Here is a 24,910-nt window from a genome sequence, read left to right on the forward strand (position 1 = left end):
TCCTTGATTCACTTACTGTTGCCCCCACCATGCATTTGCGTATAGAGAAAACGAGAAAACAGTGGGCATTGGTAACAAGGAGGACAACAGTTTGGGGGTGGGGTGTTTGGGGCACCTTGCTCATCATAGATATTCTTGCATTAATTTTGTTTTTTGAGAATATTGCATTAAAGTGCGATTTATCTTCAGTACAGAGGGGTTTTGCACCCCCTAAAATGTTACGCCTGAATCCTGGAAGGGGGAGGGGTGTATCCTGGGAGCAGAGGAGGGCAAAGGCAAGTCCCCTGAAGAGCAGTGGGAATGGCCAATGGCCCCCTGGGAAGATACTGTCCTTCTACGGCCGTTAGAGAAAGGCCCAGGAACACACAAAAAAAGGAGAGCTTCGGGGCCCAGGCCGGTGCTTGGACAAGTGACACGGGGTGCAGGGGGGTGCGCACGGCCGGCTCGGCGCGACCCCGTAGTGCAGGAGAGGGCGTGGCAAGGGCGTGGCGTCCCGCGGTGACGGAGGCCTCACGTGAATGGCCAGCGCCGACTGGCGCTCGCCGCGCTCTAACGGTAGACCAAGCTGTTGCTCGCTGCCTTCTCGGTCCCTGCGGGAGGAGCAGGTAAGGGACCCGGAGGGGGGTCCCCAGAGGTGGCGTTGGCGAACGGACACGGCCTGCGGACCCCTCCCCGGGGATCCGGTTGCCCCGGGGCGGAGACCGTAGCCCCCATGCCCCCTGCGGCCTAGCGTTTGGCCACAGAAAACGGTAGGCCTTCTCTGGGGGCGGGCCGCGCGGCCCTGAGGCGACTGCCTGCTTCTCGCAACACAGCGAGCTTTTCCGACACCCCCGCCCCGCCCCCTTTCTTCTCGGGGTAGAAAATGGTGGTCGGCGCGGGGGCGGCTGAGGATGGGAGCGGGGGACGCTGGGTGGGGGTGGCCGGGGGTGGGAGATGCGGGGCTGAGAAGGGGCCGAGCGTCCGGATGCAGCAGCCCCCCTTCCCCCACCCTTACTCTTTGCAGGTCTGCGAGTCGAAGTGTTGCGGCGGCGCACTTGCAGCAAGAATCGGGAGGAGCAGGAGACCGCGAGGATAGGCCCAGGTCTGTGCGGGGGACAGTTGGGATGTGGGGGGAACGTGTGGATAGCCCTAAGAAGCCCCAAATACTGCCCCCTACCCCATCCTCCATTTTGGTGCTTGCAGAGACGTGGGCATGGATAGGCAGGGCAAATGGTGGGTTTTGGGCGAGGGAGGGGGAGAGCTTGGACTGGGGGCCCCCTAGAGGGCATAAGGAGCCTCTCAGGTGGGAAAACGAAAATTTGAAGAGCCTTTACATCCGGGGCTGGAAGTCTTGAGAGGTGCTTAGTAGGGCCTCTGTCCTCGGTGCTGATCAGTCCACCCAGAAAATAGTCCATTCTCTTGTCTTTTGTCTTCTAGGAGCAATGGCGTCCAAAGAGGAACAAGCAGTAAAAAATCTCAACATGGAAAATACCCAACAGGAAAAGGAAGGCGGGGACCAGGCCCCTTTGCAGAATGGAGAGGAATCACGCGATTTAGGAGGGGGTAGAGGCCAGAAGCCTGGAGGAAATGTCAGGCTGGGACGGATTAGACGACTTGTCCCTAATTTTCGATGGGCCATACCCAGCAGGCATATTGATCACAATGAAGTGGGGGATGATGTAGAAAAGCACGTAGGGCAGATGATGGAAATCAGGAGAAAGACTAAGAAGCAGCAAATGAGGCATCATTTGCGCTACCAAACTCCTGAACCTGACAATCATTATGAGTTTTGCCTTATACCTTGAATCCTAAGATTATCCCTGAGGTCAGTAATGTGGCCTCTGCTCTACATGCTTGTAGTTTTTCTGATTTACTTTTTCTGTAAACCTTTTGGTGTTTCCACTTACCAGTTTCTAATTGAATATTGCTTTGTCTCTGTGAAACTTTCTGTCAGCAGGGCAATTTCATCCAGTTATAGGAAAATTATTCTTTTCATAATACGAAATTAATAAAGCAGTTTACAAAGCAATCTTCCTGTGACACACAAGTCTTTATTTTTTGTTAATGTTACCTTTCCTCTCCTAGATCCCTGGACTCAAAATCTCAATTGTCTTTTGACTATTTTTTCTTGTCCTCAACCAGAAAGGATCATATTCATAATTCAGTATCTTTTAAGAATGTATGTCGTACTGTTTTTCAAGGAGTGTGAGTCCACCATCTGCATAAAAATACCTTGATGGGGGAGCTTTTTTTTTTTTTTTTGCGGTACGCAGGCCTTTCACTGCTGTGGCCTCTCCCGTTGTGGAGCACAGGCTCTGGATGCGCAGGCTCAGCGGCCATGGCTCATGGGCCCAGCCGCTCCGCAGCATGTGGGATCTTCCCGGACCGGGGCACAGACCCGTGTCCCCTACATCGGCAGGCGGACTCTCAACCACTGCGCCACTCAGGGAAGCCCGATGGGGGAGCTTTTTGAGAATGTAGGACCTCTGGCTCCTATCTTCCAGACCCACAGAGTTGGATTCCAAAATTTCCATTTATTAGTAAACTCTCCAGGTAATTCTAGAGTACACTGAAGTCTGAGGCCACTATTGTTTGTATGTATGTTGGATATCTGTGTACATATGTGTGTATCATTGTATGTATATTCCATGAACGTATGTGTGTTTCATGTCATTAAGTGTAAACAAAGTACGTGGAATAACAGGATGAATACTTCCTGAATTCAATGGGCAAAAATGTTAAAAAAGTACAAGACCCTAAAATAGACTGATTATAAGAGTGGTAGGGACAGTGGCAGATGAGGGTACTGGAGTTCAGAGATGCTAAGTACCAAGTTTACCCTCTGCTGTGCATCTTGGTGGGGGGGGGTCTGATCTGGGACATTTTCTATAGGACTTTGTCATCTGGAGGTGGAGAATATTTGACTTTTGTAACTGATAACAAGCTGAGGAAGATCAAACTCAGCAAGACTGAGGCTGTTGTTCTATATTTTGCTTTTTAGTGTTTCCAATGTAGACACTTTGGAAAAGTGTAGACATTTTAATTTTTAGAATAGAGCAGAAAGAAATCTTAAAGTTTCTTCAATCCAGTGTACTTCAAAGTGAGAATTGCCACCTATTACAACTCTTGAAATCAGTTTTGTGGGTCACAAGCAATTTTTAAAAAAAAATAAACCAAAAAACATCAGAGTTCATCACCCATGAGTAGTGTTAAGAATTATCATTTTGAGAAACTTGTTTTAGTTTTACATGTAAGAAATATTGTCACCTTATAAGATGTATTTCTAACTAGGTCACAGGGTAAAAAAACGAAGTCATTTTATCAGTCCAAACTTCATTTCACAGATGAGGAAACTGGTAGGAAAGTGATTTTTCCAAGGTCACACAGCCAGTGAGTAGTAGAGCTGGGACCACAGTTTCCAGTTCAGGGTGATTGTCTCCTCACCACAGTACCTTCACAAGACATGACTTGGAAATTTTTGCAGTGTGTGCTTATTGCCAGTGGTGTGTATGGACAAACTTACACAACTTATACAAAATCACTGTTTATTTGATGTTCACACTTTAGTCATCAGAGTCCCTGCACGTTCAATTGAGAAACATATTTAAGGAGGACTCTGACCGTTAATATTTTGGGGCTGGAATGATCTTTCATTTTCTGTCTAGAGGAAGGGAGAGTCTGATAAAAAAAAATGCACAGGTGAACTCATAGGCACTTCATAAAGGCTAGCTGATGGAGTGATGTTCGTAAATGGCTTTTTGGTCCCTCAGAAAATCAATACTGTGCCTTCTACCCCAATCCTAGATTTCCCAAAGCAGCCTCAATTTTTTTAAAATATGGGAATGAGATCAGAACTTGACTGGTGGAAGGAAAGCAAGGCAGCCTCACCAGGGTTTTTGGGGATGGTGGGGGATGAGAACAGACTTTCTGGAAGAAGTAAGGGTCAATATTTTGGTTCAGAGTATGGTTTTTTGAAGAACTGAAATCCCCTCCCATTGGTGTTTCTGAGGGAGCGGGATGATGCAGTCAGAACTTTCTGGAAGTGATAAAGTTCAAGGAATAAGGTCACAATGTGATTGTGGAAAGAGAAATTAACATCCCTCTCCTGGGAGTTCCTCTTATGGTAGGGGATGAGTACAGAATTTTCTAGAAGCAGTAAAGTTCAGGGACCATGATCAAAACATGATTGCTTAAAGTCGAACTGAAGGAAGTGCCCTTTCCTGGATGTTTCTGTAAGGGTGGAATGAGGCCAGAACTTTCCGGAAAAAAGTAAAAGTCAGGGAGCCGAGTCAGAAGGTGATTGAAGGAGAACTGAGTATCACGTGAATGCTTCCATTAATTTATATATCCCATAGGAGAGTCAGTTTTTCCTGATCTTGGTGAACAGTACAATCTGACTTTTTAAGGTAATGATGGAGAGATGTCAGTGGGAGTGTCCTAAAGAAGCCTGCAAGGAAATAAAATGAATCTCTTATGAAAACAAAAGAAAAGTGAGTCAACCAGGAACAACAAAAGGAACTAATACATTCATCCCTATCAGTTGTTTATACTTTCATGTTGGTAAATTTTTAGTATCTTGAGGAAAATATGTATGTTTTTACAGATTTTCAAGCAAGGATTGGGATAGAAGTCTAGTAAATAAGGAGAAAACGGGGAGATCTCTGAGGAGGGTCAACCTTTCAGCAGCATATGCTGTTTTCTTCAAATTACAGAAAATGGAAATATCACTGAGGGAGTATTTAAAGAGACCAGCAAGGAAAAAAATGAACTTACAATGAAAAAAGCAAAAACAAGTAAATCAAATATCATGAGAATAAACAACAAGACAGGTTATCACTCTCAGCCTTTTCAGTTAGTACCTACAAGTGAGTAATTATTTTAGCTTTATTAAGGTACAATTGCACAACATTGTGAATCATCTATACTTCAATTTTTTTTAAATGTACAATTAAAGTTTTAGAAGTACCTAAAGTATTCAATTTGATCTGTTTTACATATATTTAGGCCTATGAAACCATGATCATAATCAAAATAGCAAACACTTCCATCATCTCCCCAAATCTCTTTCATCCCATGTGTAATCTCTCCCTCCTTACACCCCCAACCCCACTCAACCTCTGAGCTGTTTTTTGTCACTATAGTTTTCATTTTATAGTATTTTTAAATATAAAATGAATCATAGAGCACATGCTCTTTTATTTTTGTCTGGCTTCATTCTTTAAACATAACGATTTTACATGAAATAATAGCATATTCCTTTCTATTGGTGAGTGGTATTACATGGTACGGTGAATGCTTATCCATTCATCTGTTAATGGACATTTAGGTACGTTCCAATTTTTGGCTATTACAAATAAAGCTGATATGAATATGCACGTACAAATTTTCGTGTAGACATATGTTTTAATTTTCTTGGGTAAATACCTAGGAATGGAATGGCTATGTTGTATGGAAATTGTAAGTTTCATTTTTAAGAAACTGCCAAACTGTTTTTCCAAGGAGGTTTCACCATTTTACATTTCTATCAGTAGAGTATTGGAGTTCTAATTTCTCCTCATTCTCAGCAATACTTAGTATGGTCACGATATTTTTGTCAATATTTAAAAATTTTAACCATTCTAAAGAGTGTGTAGTACTATCTTGTGGTTTTCCTTTTCATTTCTCTGGTGAATAATGATACACAGCATATTTTGATATTTTGACAATGTTTTAATTGAATTTTTTGTTTTCCTTTGCTGAGTTTTAAGAGTTCTTTAAATATTCAAGATATAAGTATTTTATAAGATGTGCAATCTGCAAATATTTTCTCCCAGCATGATTTGCCTTTTCACTCTCTTAACAGTGTCTTTCACAGAGCAAAAGTTTTCATTTTGATAATGTCCAATTTATCATTTTTTTTTCTTTTATGGGTGTCATACTTGTAAATATTTTCTTTTGGTGTCATACCTGAAAACTCATTGCCAAAACCAAGATCACACAGATATTCTCCTATATTTTCTTCCAGATTCTTATGCTTTACATTTACATTTTATGATTTACATTGTGTTGTACATGTATATTTAACACATTTAGATATATTTCAATGAAAATTTAACATTTAAGTATATTATACTTTGAGTTAATTTTTCTATAAGTTGTGAGGTATGTTTTGAAGTCCATTTTTTTTAGTTATGCGTGTCTAGTTATTTTGGTTTCATTTCTTCTTTTCCAATATATGTTTCTTGGAACTTTGTTCATAGACAATAATGTCATCCACAAATATGGAAAATTTTCTTTACTTTACAATTTGTATGTCTTTTATTTCTTTTTCTTGCCTTGTTGCACCAGATAAGACTTCCATTATGATGTTGAATAAGAGTGCTGAGAGTCGATATTCTTGCCTTGTTCCCAGTTTTGAGAGAAAATATTTGGTCCTTCACCATTTAATATGTTAGCTGAAGGTTTTTTGTAGAAGCCTTTTATCAGGTTGTGGACGTTGACTTCTATTCATAGTTTGCTAAGAGTTTTCATCATTAATAGATATCGCATTTTGTCAAAAGACTTCTTTGCATCTATGGCTATGCTCATGTGTTTTTTCTTCTTTGGGTTCTTAATGTGATGGATTGCATTGCTTGATTTTCAAATATTGAATTAGCCTTTCATTCTCAGGATAAACCCCACTTGGTTGCAGTAGATTGTTCTTTCTATGTATTGAAAAATTTAATCTGGTAATATGTGGGATATTGGTTTTAGTTTTATTTGTACTATATTTCTCTGCTTTGGTATCAGAGTAATGTTGACATTGCAAAATGAGTTGGAATGTATTTCTTAGTTTTGTATTAGTTTTCAAAACTATACAAACTAATACAAAAATGTATTAGTTTTCAATTACTGTCATAAGAAATTACCACAAACTTAGAGCCTTAAACAATACAAATATATTATCTTATGATTATCTAGGTCATAAGTCTCACCTGCCAAAAATCAAGATGTCAGCAGAGCTGTATTCCTTTCTGGAGGCTCTAGGGGAACATCTGTTTCTTTTCTCACAAAGACTGTTGGCAGAATTTAGTTCCTTGTGGTTGTAGGACTGAGATCCCTGTTTTCTTACTGACTGTCAGCTAAAGGTCATTCCCAGCTTCCAGAAGTCACCCACATATTTTGGCTCATGACCCTCTTTCTCCATCTTCAAAGCCAGCAATGGCTGGTAAAGTGCTTATTACATTTTGAATTTCTCCTCCTCCTTGTATCTCATCTCTCTGACCTAGATTGGAAATGTTCTCTGCATTTAAGGATTAGATTGGGCTCACATGGATAATCCAGGACAATCTCTTCATCTCAAGGTCCAAACCCTTAATCAAATCAGCAAAGTCCATTTTGCCATGTAACAAAACATGTTCATAGGTTCCAGGGATTAGGGTGTGGATATTTGTAGGATCATAATTCTGCCTACCACATATTCTATTTTCTGGAAGAGAGTGTGTACAATTGGTGCTTTTTCTTCTTTAAATGTTTGGTAGAATTTGCCAGTGTAACTATCTGGGCCTAGAGTTTTCTTTCTGGATGGTTTTAAACTATGAACTTGATTTTTTTAATAGTTGTAGGGCCATTGAGTTTATCTGTTTTATCTAGGGTGCTGTTTAAATTAGACAATATCTATTGATTGATTTGTGTTCAAATTAACTGTCTCCTTCCTCTGTCATCTCCATACTTCCATTGAATCCATCATGTCAGTTTTAAAATTTAGTTATTGCATTTTGCAGTTCTAAAACTTACATTAAGTTCTTTTTTATATTTATTTATTTGCTGATAATTTCATTTTTAATTAGTTTTTCAAGAGTGATGGCTCTTTTGAGCATTTTTATAATAGTTGCTTTAAAGGCTAGCAAATATTTACAGACAACATCTGTCATCCCATCATTGGTGTCTGTTGACTGTCTTTCCCCATGCTTTTTGAGATTTTCATGGTTTCTTATATGCTGAGTAATTTTGGTTCGTATATGGGACATTGAATATCATGTTACTAGATTTTGGGTCTTGTTTAAATCTATCAGTTTGATGGCACTTTGGATTCTGGTTCTTTCCCAATACATCTGCCATTTAATGTTTCCTTTACAGAGAACTCAAATAGCTGCACCACACATTCTGTCTGGTTTTTCACAACTGTGTTCAGTGCTACAGAAAGCTAGAATGTGCCTATTCTATCTTACTTGGAACCAGAACAGCACTGTTTAAATCTTTATGTTTACTTTTAATTTTTTAACTTGAAGAAAAATCACAAACTTAGAGAAAAATTGCAAAAACAGTACAGAGAATTTTTTTCCCTGAATTATTTGAGAGTAATGCCAGCCTGATGCCCCGTTAATCTTATGGTATGCAGAATTTGAAGAGGGCCCCTATGTCTTTCACCTCCTACCATTATGTTACATATATGGCAAAAGCGAGATTATTCAGGTGGGGCTAATTTAATCACACAAGCCCTTCAAAAGGAGAAACTTTTATATGACTGTTGGCAGAAGGGAAGTGAGAGAAATTGGAAGCATGATAAAGCTTGGATGCATCACCATTGCTGGTCTGAAGATGACAGGGGTCAAGTGCAAGGACAGAGAGAAACCTCTAGGAGCTGACAGCAACCCCCTGTCAAAAGCAAGCAAGGAGATGGGGACATCAGTCCTATCACTGCAAAAAAATTGAATTCTGCAAACAACCTGAATGAGCTTTGAAGGGGCTTCTTCCCCTGATCCTGCAGATAAGAGCCCAGGACAGCCAACACCTTGATTTCAGCCTCGTGAGACTCTAAGCAGAGAACTAGTCAAGCCCTCCCAGACTATTGACCTACAGAACTGTGAGCTAATAAAAGGCATTGTTTTAATCTGCAAAGTTCATGGTAATATATTACACAGCAGTAGAAAATGAACATAACCCCAAGCATCTTTAGTGCACATTTTCCACAAACACAGACATTTTCCAGCATAACCACAATACAATTATCAAAATCAGAAATTAACATTGATACATTACTACCATCTAAACTCAGACCCCAGTGGATTTTTAGCAGTTATTCTAACAATGGCAAAAGGATCCAGTTCAGAATCACTGGTTGCATTTAGTTGTCATGTCTATTATCCTTCAGTATAAAGTATGCCCTCAAGTCATGACTTTCATGACGTTATAGTTTAGTTATTTTTTACATTGCCCCTAAATTTGGGTTTGCCTGATATTTCTTCTTGAGTGGATTCAGGTTATGCATCTTTGGCAGGAATGTCACAGAAATGTTGCTGTAGTATTTTCTTTCTATCCTATCAGGTTTGTGAGGAGCCTCTTCAGACTGACCTCTGTGTCCTTTTGGTATGCCTCCCCCCATCATTTTTTGAGCACTTTGCTTTCTGGCACAGCAAAATGTTCCAGGCCCATTGTGTTCTTTACCTGCCCCATCCATGTAATCAAACATTTCTCCAAGGAATTCTTGTTCTTTTTATTGAATAATGGTATTTAGAAGACAAGATATGGATACTAGGTGTGCTTATTGCTATTGGGGTGCTGGGCTCCTAGGCTCTCTGGGAGAAAGAATTAGAGTGAATTAGAATTAGAGTGGAAAGAATTAGACAATATTGGTATGTGTATACATACACACACAGACATAGGTACTCACACATATATATCAATACATTCACACATTTACATCTATACTGGGGCATACCTCAATTTGCTGCGATTTGAAGACACTACTTATTTTACAAACTGAAGGTTTGAAGCAAACATGCATCAAGCAAGTCTACTGGCACTATTTTTCTAACATTTGCTCACTTCATGTCTCTGTCACATTTTAGTAATTCTTGCAATATTTCAAACGTTTGCATTATTATTATATTTGTTATAGTGATCTGTGATCAGTAACCTTTGCTGTTACTACTACGACGCAATGAAGACTCAAATGATGGTTTACATTTTTTTAGCAATAAAGTATTTTTAAATTAAGGTAGGTACTTTTTTTTTAGACATAATGCTATTGCACACTTAACAGACTACAGTACAGTGTAAACATAACTTTTTTTTTTTTTTGGCGGTACGCGGGCCTCTCACTGTTGTGGCCTCTCCCATTGCGGAGCACAGGCTCCAGACGCGCAGGCTCAGCGGCCATGGCTCACGGGCCTAGCCCCTCCGCGGCATGTGGGATCTTCCCGGACCGGGGCACGAACCCGTGTCCCCTGCATTGGCAGGCGGACTCTCAACCACTGTGCCACCAAGGAAGCCCTAAACATAACTTTTATATGCACTGGAAAACCAGTGTGACTCACTTTATGCAATATTCCCTTTATTGTGGTGGTCTGGAACCGAGCCAAAAATATCTCCAAGGTATGCCTGTATTCCTTTAATTATGTGTATCATAATGTATTGAGCCAATCCTCTACTCATGGGTATTTGTGTTGTTTTCAAATTTCAATATTATCATTATTGTTCTAATTGACATCTGTATACAAACCCCACTCCATAAAGGTTGTGCTTATATATTACTCCCACCCACAGCATATAATAGTTCTATTTACTGACACCCAAGCAAGCACAGAATCTTATCAACCTTTTTAATCTTTTCTGATTTGATTAGACAAAAGAAGGATTTCTTTTGTTTTCGTTTGTAATTTTTCTGTTGTTAGTTGAGTTTCCATTTGTTTATTGGCCCTTTATGCTTCCCTTACTGTGAATTTCCCATTCATATCCTGAGTCCGTTTTGCTATTGAGTTGTTAGAGCCACTCAAATATGATTAACTCCAAATCTATAATACATGTTGTAAATATTGCATTGCATTGCATTGTTTATATGTATTTTAACATGCTTTATGATGTTATTTTGTTTTAAGGCATTTATAATATTCTTTATGGAATTTTCTGATTACAGTAATAATACATGCTTATAGGAGAAAAAGAAAAGGAAAAGAAAATTTGAACATGCTAATAGGAAAAACATTCAAAGACTAGAGTATGGTAATAACTTTTCTAATATCCTAAAGTTAAAAACATTAAATTGGCCCAGAGGACACAGCAAGACATAGTTGTTAAGAACCGTGACTTTAGATATAGGCAAATTGGGTTCAGTTCTTACTTTGCACAATTCACTTAACTCCTTTGTCCCTCAGTTGTCCTGTTTGTAAAAAGTAATTCTAATGTATTTCAAATAGTTATTGTTAAGATTAATTTATTTCGTTAATTTATTCAACAAATTTATTGAGTACCTACCAATTACTATTTTAGGTCAGTAGTTCTTAAAGTGTAATGGCCAGACCAGCAGCATCACCTAGGAACTTGTTAAAATTGCAAATTCTCATGCCCCGCTCCATACTGAATCAGAACTCTGGGGGTAGGCCTCAACCATCTGTGTTTACAAGTCTGCCAGGTGATTATGATGTGCTCTAAGGTTTGAGAACCACTCCTCTAGGCATCAGGGTTATAATGGAGCCCAAGACAGACAGAAGAAACAGATTGAAGGTTACAAGTATGAAGCACTTGTCTCATAAGCACTCAGTCAGGACAGCCCTGAGAACCAATAAAATGACATTATGTACTATCTTTTCACTATGCTTTTCTAAGCAGGAATTTTCCAAGCACATTTGTTGGTCCACCAAACAGCATGAACTTCTGGAAAGGGAGATGGAGGTTGCAGTACTCCACTATTGCACTAGTTGTAATAGTTGTGGTGAAATTATGGTAAACATTCAACCCAATAAAAAGAACAAGAACAAAAGCCAAATATCAAAGGAAAGGGCCTTTTAAAAATTGATCCCAAGGTAGGTAGGAGTGGTACATTCCTGCCTTGATGGGGTGTTTAATATGTGTAAGATATCTAGATAGTAAGGTACCTTAGTAGGCACTTAGGAGACCAAGATGACAAAAGATATCTTTGTTTTAACTGGGCACAATATATGGGAAATAATGATACTTAACACAGTACTTAGCCTTATAGATTGATTTGTGGGATATAGATTGTGTGAGAGTAAGGAGTGTAATGTTCCAGCTTGAACTTAGTGGGCCTCTATAAAATGAAAAAGTTCAGATAAGCCTCCTGACCTGGAAGAGTGGCCTTAATAGGAGAAAATATAATGATTTGAACTTAATGAAACAGTCAGGCAGACAGAGTTATGCATGTCAGAGTGGCAAAGCAGGAGCAATCCTCACTATAGTGTGGTGCCTGTTGCTCAAATTTAATTGCTTCCCCACCTCCCTAGCCCCCAATGCATTCATCATGGATAGGAGGTGCCTGTAAGTTAAAATAACTTTGTGTTTGTATGTATGATGCATCAGGGCCCAAGCAACAGTACCTATCTGGGTAAATATTAAAGTGGAGAGAAAAACATTTTTTTGTATTTTTTGCATATCTGTATTTTCTCATTTTCCTGAGAACATGTTTTACTTGTGTCACAAAAATAATAAAATGTTTAAAAATAAAAAAGTGAAAATTATTAAAATAACAAGTCAGTTGATACACACACACACACACACACACACACACACACTACTTTTCAGCCTCCTTTATTCACAGTACAATATATAATGACTTTTTTTCTGTGAAAATTGGAAAAAAATCCCCTACTAAAATGCAAACTTGCATATAGAATCACAAGACAAAATCCAATGAGATACTGCTAATAACAGGAACATCTAAAACCAGTACCATCTCAGTCTCCCAAGGCAATAGAAATAAAAATGAAAATAAACAAATGGGACCTAATCAAACTACAAGCTTCTGCACAGCAAAAGAAACCAGAAACAAAATGAAAGGCAACCTACAGAATGGGAGAAAATATTTGCAAACGATGTGACTGACAAGAGCTTAATTTCCAAAGTATACAAAAAGCTCATACAACTTGACAGCAAAAAAACAAACAACTCACTCAAAAAATGGGCAGAAAACCTAGAGAGACATTTCTCCAAAGAAGAAATACAGATGGCCAATAGGCACATGAAAAGATGCTCAATATTGCTAGTTATTAGAGAAATGCAAATCAAAACTCCAATGAGGTACCACCTCACGTGGGTCAGAAAGACCATCATTAAAAAGTCTACAAATAACAAATGCTGGAGAGGGTGTGGAGAAAAGGGAACCCTCTTACACTGTTGGCGGGAACGTAAGTTGGTGCAGCCACTGTGGAAAACAGTATGGAGGTTCCTCAGAAAACTAAAAATAGAATTACCATATGATCCAGCAATCCCATTCTTGGGCGTATATCCAGACAAAAGTATAATTCAAAAGGATACATGCACCCCTATGCTCACAGCAGCCCTATTCACAATAGCCAAGACATAGAAACAACCTAAATGTCCATCAACAGATGAGTGGATAAAGAAGATGTGGTATGTAAGTACAATGGAATACTACTCAGCCATAAAAAGGAATGAAATAGGGCTTCCCTGGTGGCGCAGTGTTTGAGAGTCTGCCTGCTGATGCAGGGGACACGGGTTCGTGCCCCGGTCCAGGAAGATCCCACATGCCGTGGAGCAGCTGGGCCTGTGAGCCATGGCCGCTGAGCCTGCGCGTCCGGAGCCTGTGCTCTGCAATGGGAGAGGCCACGACAGTGAGAGTCCCGGGTACCGAAAAAAAAAAAAAAAAAAAAAGGAATGAAATAATCCCTTTAGCAGCAACATGGATGCAATGAGAGATTACCATACTAAGTGAAGTAAGTCAGTAAGAGAAATACCATATGATATCACTTATATGTGGAATCTAAAATATGACACAAATGAACCTATCTATGAAACAGAAACAGAATCAGGGACAAAGAGAATAGACTGGTGGTTGCCAAGGGGGAAAGGGTGGAAGAAGGTAGCAGTAGGAGTTTGGGATTAGCAGATGCAAACTGGTATATATAGAATGGATAAACGACAAGGTCCTACTGTATAGCACAATGAACTATATTCAATATCCTGTGACAAACCATAATGGAAAAGAATATGAAAAGGAATGTATATATATATGTATAACTGAGTCACTTTGCTGTACAGCAGTAATTAACACAACATTGTAATTCAACTATACTTCAATAAAAAATAAATTAAAAAAATAAAACCAGTACCATCAAAAGTTCAAAAGTAAGATGAGCACAGTTATAACTAGAGAATGCCACCAAAAATAAAAGTCAGGCTCTAATTATATAGGAAAAAAAAGAATTGAAGGCAAAAAGCATTAAATCGGATATGGCTGCTTCCTGGACTGTCGTTGCTTCCAATGCATTACTCTAAATTTATTTCTTAATCTTTTTTGTCTCTTCCAGACACTTTTCTATTGTGTTGTTCATTCCATCATCCATCTACTTTCTTGAATCAAGTAAGGGGTGTAAATGTATCTCTCATCCTGTAATTCACTCCTCTGTTCTCTTCAGGTTCTTTCTTGCCTTTCTCCCATACCCAAAGGGCACCTCTAGATTCCCTCAGTCTCTTTCAACAATTTCCCCTTTAGTTCTTTCCATGAGTCTTCTTTTACTGACTGAGGGGCAAGTAGGAGCAGTGTGAAGTCCTAGTTACGTTCTGGCCTGGGCCATATCCACTCCTTCAGCCCACCAGCACCAGGGGCTCCAGTCCAGGGCACTGTGTCATACCTACCTGCCCCAATCCCAAGCAGTTTCCTCCTCCTTTTTTCCTCTTGGACTGAGACACAGCTAATGGACATTTGGACCTGCAGACAGATGAGAGACAGTGTGGTATGGCAGTGCTTGGTGAACAGACCGGTACACTAGACAAGGGTCTCCTTTAAGACTGGCCTACACCATCTCTTCAAGTCTCAAATCTCCCGCTCCCCACCCTGCCTCGCCCCCACCCCCAGCCATGAAATACCCACCTTATTGGAGTAGGGAATTCGTTTTAATGATTTCTTAGTCTTTGTTAATGCACTGTGCGCCCCTAGATAATCATTTGTTTTACCTCCTCCCTCTTAATTTCAAGGCTCATCTCCGTGTTTATCCACCGCTTCCCTGTAGACAGGCTGTAAAATCAAAGGATTATTTCCAAACTATTCCCAAGTCTCTGTGTTCCCTCCTTCCCTCCTGACCTTCTTCTCCAGCCCTTCCTTCCATCCCAAGGCCCATCATTTTTGTTCCAAAAGGTTAAAGAGGTGTCGATGAAACAGGCCCAGACCGACTTCATTCTTTGCCTTCCTTCGCCTCCACGCACCCACTCATGCCACCATCAACGCAGAGTTCCTGGTCTAATTGCTCACACAGACCTGCTTTGTTCTGGGGAAGTGTGTTCATCCCCCTCCCTCTCTTGGCCAGATGCCAGCCTCACTCGATGGAAAAGGGGAGTGAGTACTGCAGAGAAAAAGACCTGAACTAGAGGGACTTATGCACACCTTGGCTCCTGGTCACAGGAGGTCCTCGCGTCATTACCGAGCTTGCCAACCGCCCCACCCCCCTCAACTGGCTCCGAGGACCCCCACCCACCTCTCAGCCGGCAGGCTGTGCATCAGGAACTCCCACCACACTCCTGCCACATACACACTCACAGAGACCGCGCCCCTCCTTACACCCATCTGTATGGGGATCCCCGACAGCGCACTGCCCTGTCATTCATTCTAGTCCTCACCAATCTGAGGAACTACAAGTGACATCACAGCCTGAGGTTGGAGTTTCCACTTCTCTGGTTTTTAATGAAGGTCTCCATCCACTTCCCCAGGCCTTGGCCTTTTCTGCTTTTCTGTCCTCTGCCTCTCCTGCCACCTCCCTCCCTCCTCCTACCTTTCCCCCCAGCCACCAATGCCTACCAAGTAACTTGCTTTTGTCATGCAAGGTGGCAGGGATCTAAAGTGTGATTTTTACTAATTCTCAAGATTTTTCTACATAGTTTCTTTTTGAAATCATAAATACAATAAAGCTATTTTTTATTTGGGAGGAGAAAATGTTTTTTGTTTTGTTTTTTTTTAAGATTGTTAACATTCCTCCAGCTCCAGATTCAATTTTAACATTATTCTTTTCCCATTTCTTGGTCATTGGTTGTTTTAAGTTCTACTTTAGAAACTTTAGAAAGAATCAAGGGATTTGAAAAACAGTTTGAGTTTATGCTCTTCCAAAGAGGTAACTTATCATAACTTATCAACTTTGTAACCATAATTCACTTGCATGTAAATGATACCTGAAAATTTTAAGGGGATCAGGGAGGAGAGAGACCTTGACAGAGAATGTGGTGTTATTATCACAGTCATCAAGTAACTACTAAAGTAGAAAAAGATGTTTCTGCCATCTCATATCCTCAACAAACTGCATTTTTACCTGTTTGTTCCCAAATGTGTATATGTATGCAACACGCATATACACGTACGGCAGTCCAGATGGATGCATTCTTTATTAACAGTGCAGGCCTTGGCATCAAGCCTCATATAGTCTCTTACATTGCTAAACTGAGCTGGACAAGCTAATACAACTCCTCTAAAAAATAACATTGAGTTTTGGTTCATCTCCACATTAAAACATTTATTAACTACACAATAATAGCTATAAATCATGCTTACACATGTGGCTCTCCAAAACTACCATCTATGAAGTATTTGCTATGTACCAGGTACATTAGTTGCCTATTCACCTCTAACCCTCACAAAAGTCCTTTGAGGTATAGTGTTATTGTCCCAATTTTACAGACAGGGAAACTTAGGTATATAGTTTTAAAAACTTGCCCAAGGTCACACATCTCTTAAGTGTAGAGCTGAATTTGAATCCAGATCAGTTTGACACCACCACTTGTGGTCATAGCCAGTAAGCTATATTGTAAGCCCCCTGAAATATTGGTATACCTTACAGTTCTTTCTAGACCTTTTTTTCATTCTCAAAATGTTTATATTAGTTGCCTATTGCTACAGTATCAAATTACCACAAACTTAGAGGCTTAAAATGACAGAAATATATTCTCTTAAAGTTCTGGAGGTCAGAACTCCAAAGTTTGAGTTTTACAGGACTAAACTAAAGGTGTTGGCAGGACTGGTTCCTTCTGAGGGCTCCAGGGGAGAACCCATTGCTTTCCTCTTCCAGCTTTTAGTTGGCTGCCTGCTATCTTTGGCTTGTAGTTGCACTATTATACTTTCTGCTTCCATCATCACATTGCCTTTTCATCTTCTGAAGTCAGCTCTCCCTTTGCCTCCCTTCATAAGGACACTTGCAATTGCATTTTAGGGGCCACCTGAATAATCCAGGATAATCTCCCCATCTCAAGATCTTTAACTTAATCACATCGGCAAAGTCCCTTTTACCATATAAGGTAAAATTCACCTGTTCCAGGGATTTAAGACCTGGATATCTTTGAGGAACATTGTTCAGCTTACCACAATGTTCAAATAATCTTATGATGTTTACTTTCATATAAGCATTGACTCCTAAATCTGTGTCTCTAGCCTATATCTCTCTTTTGAGCTCCATATTATTTTATCTAACTTACTTTTGGACTTTTCCACCTAAATGTCCTACCCTGAGCAAAGTGTTTTCTCACTTCTTCTCTCTCCACACCCAAAATCTCTCTCTGGGGTCTATAGCTAAATTAATGGCACCAGGATTCAGCCAGTTCCCCACACCAGACTTTCTCCTAGTGTCCCCATGCAATCAGTCACCAACACCTGCTGCTTATCCTCCTTTAAACTACTGTAACAGCCTCCCTTCTGTTCTCCTTTCAACGAAAAATTAATCAGTCCCTCTAAGAAAGAAATGGAAAATTTTATTCGAACCAAATTGAGGATTATAACCCGGGAACAGCCTCTCAGAAAGCTCTGAGAACTGTTCCACCCATAAGAGGTCAAAGCGCGGTTATATGTTTTTGAGACAAAGGGCTGTACATGAAATGACGTATTATTGACAGATCTAAGCGTACAAAGTGAGTAGTGGATCTTGGGTTGTCATGGCCCCTTACAAGATCAAGAAGGAATGTTATCTTTTAAAGAGTTGTCTTATTGGTGCTAGGAGAATGTTGCTCTTTATGGATGAGCAGGTATTTCTGCTGATGAGGAGGTTTGGTCAATGCATAATATAGATACACAATGCACAGTAGAGGGGAGAGAGGAGGCCAAAGGGCAGAGAAAATTTTTTATGTTTAAATTTTTCTTGTCTTACCATAAAATATGAATTTTATTTCACACTTCCTACCTGAAGCATTGCCCCATCCCGTAAAAGGATGATTCCTGAATTCCATACATGAAGATGTCACATTTAATAATCCTTAAAACAGGCCTATGAAATCAGCATCTCTTTGGGAAAGTCTCATTCTGCTTTTGCAGAATTCTCAAAGATAAGAAGAACCTGATGTGTAAAGAACATTTTCGTGTATTCTCATATCAACTTTATCTGTTACTGGAGATGAACGCCATTTGTGTAATGTTTAGAAGATGAGAGTAAAATGTGGCTCTTGGGGGGCAACTTTATGTCCTGAGAGACCACTATACTATAGCTCTGGTATATTTCTAGTCTGAATCCAGTTGCACTTTTAGCCCTTGTGTAAATACGGAATACAGTACTCTTGCTTTGGATTCTTTTGCTCTACGTCCATCCTTGCTACATCTTCACACCCTGTTACTCCCTTCCTAGCATTCTTATGTTTCCTTCCACTCACTTTCTGAACACTTACTCTGGGGTTCCAGACCACTGCTTTCCTCCTGCACTGGATGGTGACTGAATGGGACAGGGCCAACGTTGATCCCTGTGACTCTCTTTTTTTGATACTTTCACTGCTGGCAAAGCAGCTCACATAGTCTGTCCACATCAAGATCTGATACAGTACTATGGGTTTTTCTAATTAAACTACATTCTTCTTTTTGTCTTAATCCTAATGTTGCTCCTAGTCCACTTTAACTGGATACTTAAATGCTCTCAAGTCCCTAACTCTCTTCCTCCCACAGGAGTCTGATCATATTCATGGTGTGTAGATATTAATATTTTAACTCTCACAAAAAAGTTTTGGTGACATGTGGTGGTCTGTCCCAACAAGCTGGCCTATGGAACGATTTCTTACACTATTTGCAGAAGCAGAGTTCAGCCTGCTGTCCCTGTCTTTGTGTTCCTCTAAAGTTGTTTGCATAACCTATCACCTGTGGACAAAGAATGTTACCTGTCATTTCAGTAAACAAAGAATGTTGCCACCAGCAAGCCACGTGCAGCCACCCCCTAACAGTGCACCCTGAGGAGAATTCAGGATGGAAAAGAAAAACAAGATATAGGCCCTAGATAATTAAGATACATATCTAAGGAATAATTTCAATGAGCCCAGATTCGTGCATCTTCCCATACATAGGAAAGTAAAATCTTTAACTTGAAATGTCTGGTTTTATTTTGTCTTGTTTTGTTGTGATTAGCAGTAATCTCTCGTTCCACTACATGTTTTCTGGGGGAGGGTCAGCAAAAACTCCTATATATCCTGGCTCCTCCCTTGCCTCTTCAGAACGGTTCCTCATAGCTATCTGAGAGGCTGTCTCTTGGGCTATAGTCCTCAGTAAGGTCCCCGAATAAAACATAGCTCACAAAGTTTAGGTTGTTTTTCTTTAGTCGACATACCTCATGCTTGAAGATAACTAAATTTGTCAATCTTGATTCTAGATTCTCATTCCGCCACCTTTTCTCCTGGAGAACTGACCAGATATCTCTGTCTTTTCCCCAACCACCACTACCACCAACTTTTTATTTTGAAAAAATTCAAACTTACAAAATATTTCAAGAATAGTAGAGTGAATGCCCATATACTCATTCCCTTCATCTAGATTAGACTCACCAATTAATATTTTCCAATTGCTTTCTCTCTCTTGTTATGTATTTTTCTATCCTTTTTTCAACGCTGAACTATTTTAAGTTAATCACAGCCCTTATAATACATCAACATTTTGTATCCTAACAACAAGAACAGTCTCCTAAACAACCACAATACAATGATCACATTCAGGAAATTTAGCATCAATATAATACTATTATCTAAACTATAGTCCTTAGTCAAACATTATATTTAGTTGTCATGTCTTTTAATCTGTTTTAATCTAGAACTGTGCTCTAGTCTTCTTTCAAGGCATTGACATTTTGGTGAGAATGTAAGACAACTGAAATTGTCAAACATTGCTGATATGAGTACCAAATGGTACAGGAAATTTGGAAAACTCTTCAGCGATTTCATATAAAATCAAACAGTTGCTACTTCTATGCCCCAGCAATTTTACTGCTGAGTATTTACCCAAGAGAAATAAGAACATATATGCACCAGAAACTTGCACAAGAATGTTCATAGCAGCTGATACTGGAATGGAATATTTACAAATGAAATACTTCCTGCCATATCAGCAAACAAAGGGTGTCACAGTCATCAACGATTTCAGCCCTCCAACGTGAGCCTGTGAGCCCTGAGGAAACTCAGGATTTGAAAACACAGGATACTGGCCCCAGAGAGCTGAGGTGCATATCAAAGGAATGATTTCAGTGAGCCCTGACTCTTGCACCTTCCCATACACAGAAAAGCACTAAATTCCTTAACTTGAGATATCTGGTTTTCTTTACAAAACTTCTATGTAACCTGATACCCCGCCTTGCCTCCTCGGAGCAGTTTCTCAGTTACCTGAAACTGTCTCCCCAGCTGCAGTCCTCATTTTGCCCCAAATAAAACTTAACTCACAACTTTCACGTTGTGCATTCTTTTAAGTCAACACAGCTTATAATAGATTAAAAATGGAAACAACTCATATGTCCAGAACATCTGAATAGAAAAACAAATTGTTGTATATTCACGCTATGGAATACCACCCAGCAATGATTTTAAAAGAATCAACTGCCAATACACACAACTATAAGGATGAATCCTAAAAAACATTATATCGAGTAAAATGAGTGACGTGCTAGACACAAAAGAGTACATGCTGTAGGATTCCATTTATCTGAGATTCTACAACAGATAAAAATAATATAAATTGATAGAAATAAGCCGAGTGAGTACTTGTGGGGGGAGGGGGACTGGGAAGAGGACAGGAAACTTTGGAGTAATGGAAATGTCCCATTTTACACTCAATAGTATACACTTAAGATCTGTGAATTTCACTGTATGCAAATTTTACCTCAATTTTTTAAAGTGTGTAAATCAGAATATAAGCATCATGAAGGCGGGAACATTGTTTTGTTCACTGCTGAGTCTCAGGAACTAACGACGGGCCAGGGCACTTAGCAAGAGCTCAGTAAACATTGGGGAAAAAAGAAGCAGGCCTTGGAAATCATCTAAATCAATGGTATTCAAATGCATAATGGAGATTTTGACTCTCAACTTTAAATAGTATAGGTATGTCTTGCATTTGAAACTTGATATTATTGATCCACTTCTTGCCTTACTAAGAATCCTTTTGATCACTTACAAAGGTTTTGAAATTAAAAAATGGTTATTACAGCAAAAGTTTCTCTGACTCTAACCCTTTACTTTTCCTGCTTTTTCATACGTTCTCCACTTTACATGGTGAGCCTCCAGGATTAAGGGATAAACTGGCTAAAAGTGATGAGTATGTGTCTATGTAGGGTTATGCCCATATTGTTGGATAATGTTTATCTTAGTCCAAGTGGTCAGTATCAGCAGGCAGTTGAAAACAGAGTCTCAGGAGAAAAGTCTGAGATGGATAAATTGATTTTGGCTGACACATAGTTGGCAACCAGTAAGTATTTGTTGAATGAATAAATAAATGAAATTAAATTTGTGAGTCTCTAGCAAATTCAACTGAGTGTATATCCTTCCAATATTTTGCTATACCTGTACATTTTTAAAGCAGAATTAGGAATCATTTTCATAATGTTCTTTGAAATTTTTGTTTATTGCTATTTTATTTTTGAAAAATAAGATCATTTAAATGGGAGAATATTTAGAAAGTAATTATGAAATGCCACCTGGTGACCAAAGACAGGAATCCAGCACAAATTTAGCTGACAAGGGAGAGTGGCAAGGAGGTAGCATAGAGAGGGGAAGCCTCTCAGCCAGGACCCACAGAGTTCTGACACTTATGCCAGGTTCTCCTCAGAAGTAAGAGGGAACAGAAAGCAAATGAGGAACTGCAAGATCCAACAGCCCCTATTTCAGCTAAAGAGAAAGGAGGAACAGAATTATACTATTTTCACCTTCACGACTTTTTTTTCTAATTATAAAAACTGAACATGCTCATTGAAAATGTTAAAATTGGAAACAGAGAGAAGGATAAAGATGAAGTTATAAATTTCCTGTAATAACACCATCTAGAAATATTCACTTCAAATATTTTGATATTTATCCTTAACCTGTGCTTGTGTTTTGCAGCTGGCTTTTTCACAAAACAGTATGTAAGGAACAACTTTCCGTGTCAATGATATATTTCTAGATTATATTTTGTCATTCCTGACAGCAAGACTTTCCTCATGATTTCACATTTTCTGGCAACTAAATAAAATGGAAATGTGAAGGGAACTTTTTCTCATCCTACAATACAGAAATGGCACCAGAGTTCATATATGATGTAAATGTATATAGAATTCAATTATTTCTTTTATAATTCCAAATGAATGAAAGTTTTTCCATTTAGTTTATGTACTTTGTTTGTACTTTGTTTCTTTTAGGCAAGGGAGAAGGTTGGATGAAAGGAACGAGCACAGACTTTTGGGGTTCCTATTTGAGTATTATCTCAGCATTATCTGATGATAATGATGATGACAATGATAATGACAACACGGATGATAATGATGATCAAAGAGCTAACATTCTCTGAAAGCCATTATATGCCAGGAATTTCATAGTTTTCTGCATTATTTCCCACTACAGTCTTGTGGGTTATACTCATTTTACAGATGAATGAACCAATCTGGCCTCACACTTCTTATAAGCAGAGAATCCAATTCTAGCCAGTGTTTTCTGATTATACTGGGTCCACCCTTTCAGATGATGGATTTCCAAGGCTTCGCCAGTGATTGTTACAATCCTTCACAGTATGACACCTGTGCCCAACAGGAATCCATTGGTTATTCACTCAGTACTATCCCTTGATCATAATGGTGATGATGATGATAATTATGATGATAACAGCAATGATGGTAATGGAAAGGAAACTTTATTTTTGATCTAAGAGTTTTATGTCCGGACACCCCATGGGTCTCCAAGAAAAGATTTATGCAAGGTCACGTACTATAAGGGGAAGAGTCCAGATTGGAACTCAAGTTTATCTGACTCTAAGGTCATATACATAACCACTTTGCCTTCCTAAACCCAAGAATGTGAATTTCATCTTCACCGTATTGCCCAACCAGAAAAAGTGGTAATGATTTCTCAGATGACAGACCTAAAGAGCAAGGGTCACAATGGCATTGCTTCCTCCACCATCAATGCCTGCAAAAGCATCTTTGTACCAATTCATAACTTGACTGCCATGGCCCCCAAGTTGTGGGCTAGAACTACAGCGCATGGGGTTGTTCAAACAGGAGGCAACACCCCTTTCCTCCTGAGCTGTAGGGTCACATGTCTTTGCAAGCTTCCTCTACCTGGGCTCTCTCCTCTACCTCTGGGTCTGGACTGATGCAGACATCAGAAGCACTGCATCAGGCCCACACAGAACTAAAGTCACTACAGAACCACCCAAACAGGCCCAGACACAACAGAGGCCCTTCTGGAAGTCTGAGCAAGGTGGGTGGGAGAGGCATGACAGAGATCTTGTCTAAGATCTATCCCCGTTTTCACCCCAATTGTTTTGGGAGCTATTTCACTGGACACTGAGAGAAGGGTCAGCCCTTCCTGCTTTAACTCCAAGTTACCTGATCAGATCCAGTTCAGGCAACTGCTTGGCCAAAGGCTATCAAAACCAACATCTTCAGTTAGTGAATTTTGAAGTCTTATCTTCTTCCCTTAAAAAGTTCCCATCCTTAGGTAGGCAAATTCCTAGGTATTTTATTCTTTTTGATGCGATGGTAAATGGGATTGTTTCTTTAATTTCTCTTTCTGATCTTTCATTGTTAGTGTATAGAAATGCAACAGATTTCTGTATATTAATTTTGTATCCTGCAACTTTACCAAATTCATTGATGAGCTCTAGTAGTTTTCTGGTAGCATCTTTAGGATTTTCTATGTATAGTACCATGTCATCTGCAAACAGTGACAGTTTTACTTCTTTTCCAATTTGGATTATTTTTATTTCTTTTTCTTCTCTGATTGCAATGGCTAGGACTTCCAAAACTACGTTGAATAAAGGTGGTGAGAGTGGACATCTTCGTCTCATTCCTGATATTAAAGGAAATGCTTTCAGCTTTTCACTGTTGAGTATGATATTAGCTGTAGGTTTTGTCATATATGGCCTTTATTATGTTGAGGTATGTATATATATGCAATGGAATATTACTCCATTAAAAAGAATGAAATAGGGCTTCCCTGGTGGTGCAGTGTTTGAGAGTCCGCCTGCTGATGCAGGGGCCACGGGTTCGTGCCCCGGTCCGGGAAGATCCCACATGCCGCGCGGAGCGGCTAGACCCATAAGCCATGGCCGCTGAGCCTGCGCGTCCGGAGCCTGTGCTCCGCAACAGGAGAGGCCACAACAGTGAGAGGCCTGTGTACTGCAGAAAAAAAAAAAAAAAAAAAAAGCCATTTGCAGCAATATGGATGGACATGGAGATTATCATACTAAGTGAAGTCAGACAGAGAAAGACAAATATATGATATTGTTTAAATGCGGAATCTAAAAACAAAGGAATTTATTTACAAACCAGACTCACAGACTTAGAGAATGAACTTATGGTTACCAGGGGGAAGGGTGGGGGGAAGGGACAGATTGAGAATTTGGGATTGACATGTACACACGGCTGTATTTAAAATAAAATGCCTTTCCATAAAAAAAATAAAGCTTTTCAAACAGTGAAAACAAAAGTTCCCATCAAGCCCCCTTGTGAAAGAAAAAGGGGGTAAAGGAAGTCTAGTGCTCTGACCTGCAATGGGGACAGTACTTGTCCTCCAGGTATGTATGTCCAGGACAGCCTGG

General features: G+C 39.7%; 2 protein-coding genes across 2 annotated transcripts in view; one reads left to right on the top strand and one right to left on the bottom strand.

Annotated features, from left to right (window-relative positions):
- The window catches only part of NXF3 (nuclear RNA export factor 3), a 70,806-nt gene that overhangs the window by 38,610 nt on the left and 7,286 nt on the right, over window positions 1–24,910 (bottom strand).
- Window positions 491–2,002, top strand: BEX4 (brain expressed X-linked 4). Its single transcript, XM_030851481.3, has 3 exons — window positions 491–605; window positions 1,004–1,081; window positions 1,417–2,002. The coding sequence occupies exon 3, from the start codon at window positions 1,422–1,424 to the stop codon at window positions 1,782–1,784; it is 363 nt and encodes a 120-aa protein (XP_030707341.1). The 5' UTR covers window positions 491–605; window positions 1,004–1,081; window positions 1,417–1,421; the 3' UTR covers window positions 1,785–2,002.

The sequence above is a fragment of the Globicephala melas genome, chromosome X (genome assembly GCF_963455315.2).
Source record: "Globicephala melas chromosome X, mGloMel1.2, whole genome shotgun sequence".
Classification (NCBI taxonomy): Eukaryota; Metazoa; Chordata; class Mammalia; order Artiodactyla; family Delphinidae; genus Globicephala; species Globicephala melas.

Bases quoted from the DNA above. Each gene is read 5' to 3' on its own strand.
- BEX4 (XM_030851481.3), top strand. From the start codon at position 1,422: ATGGCGTCCAAAGAGGAACAAGCAGTAAAAAATCTCAACATGGAAAAT.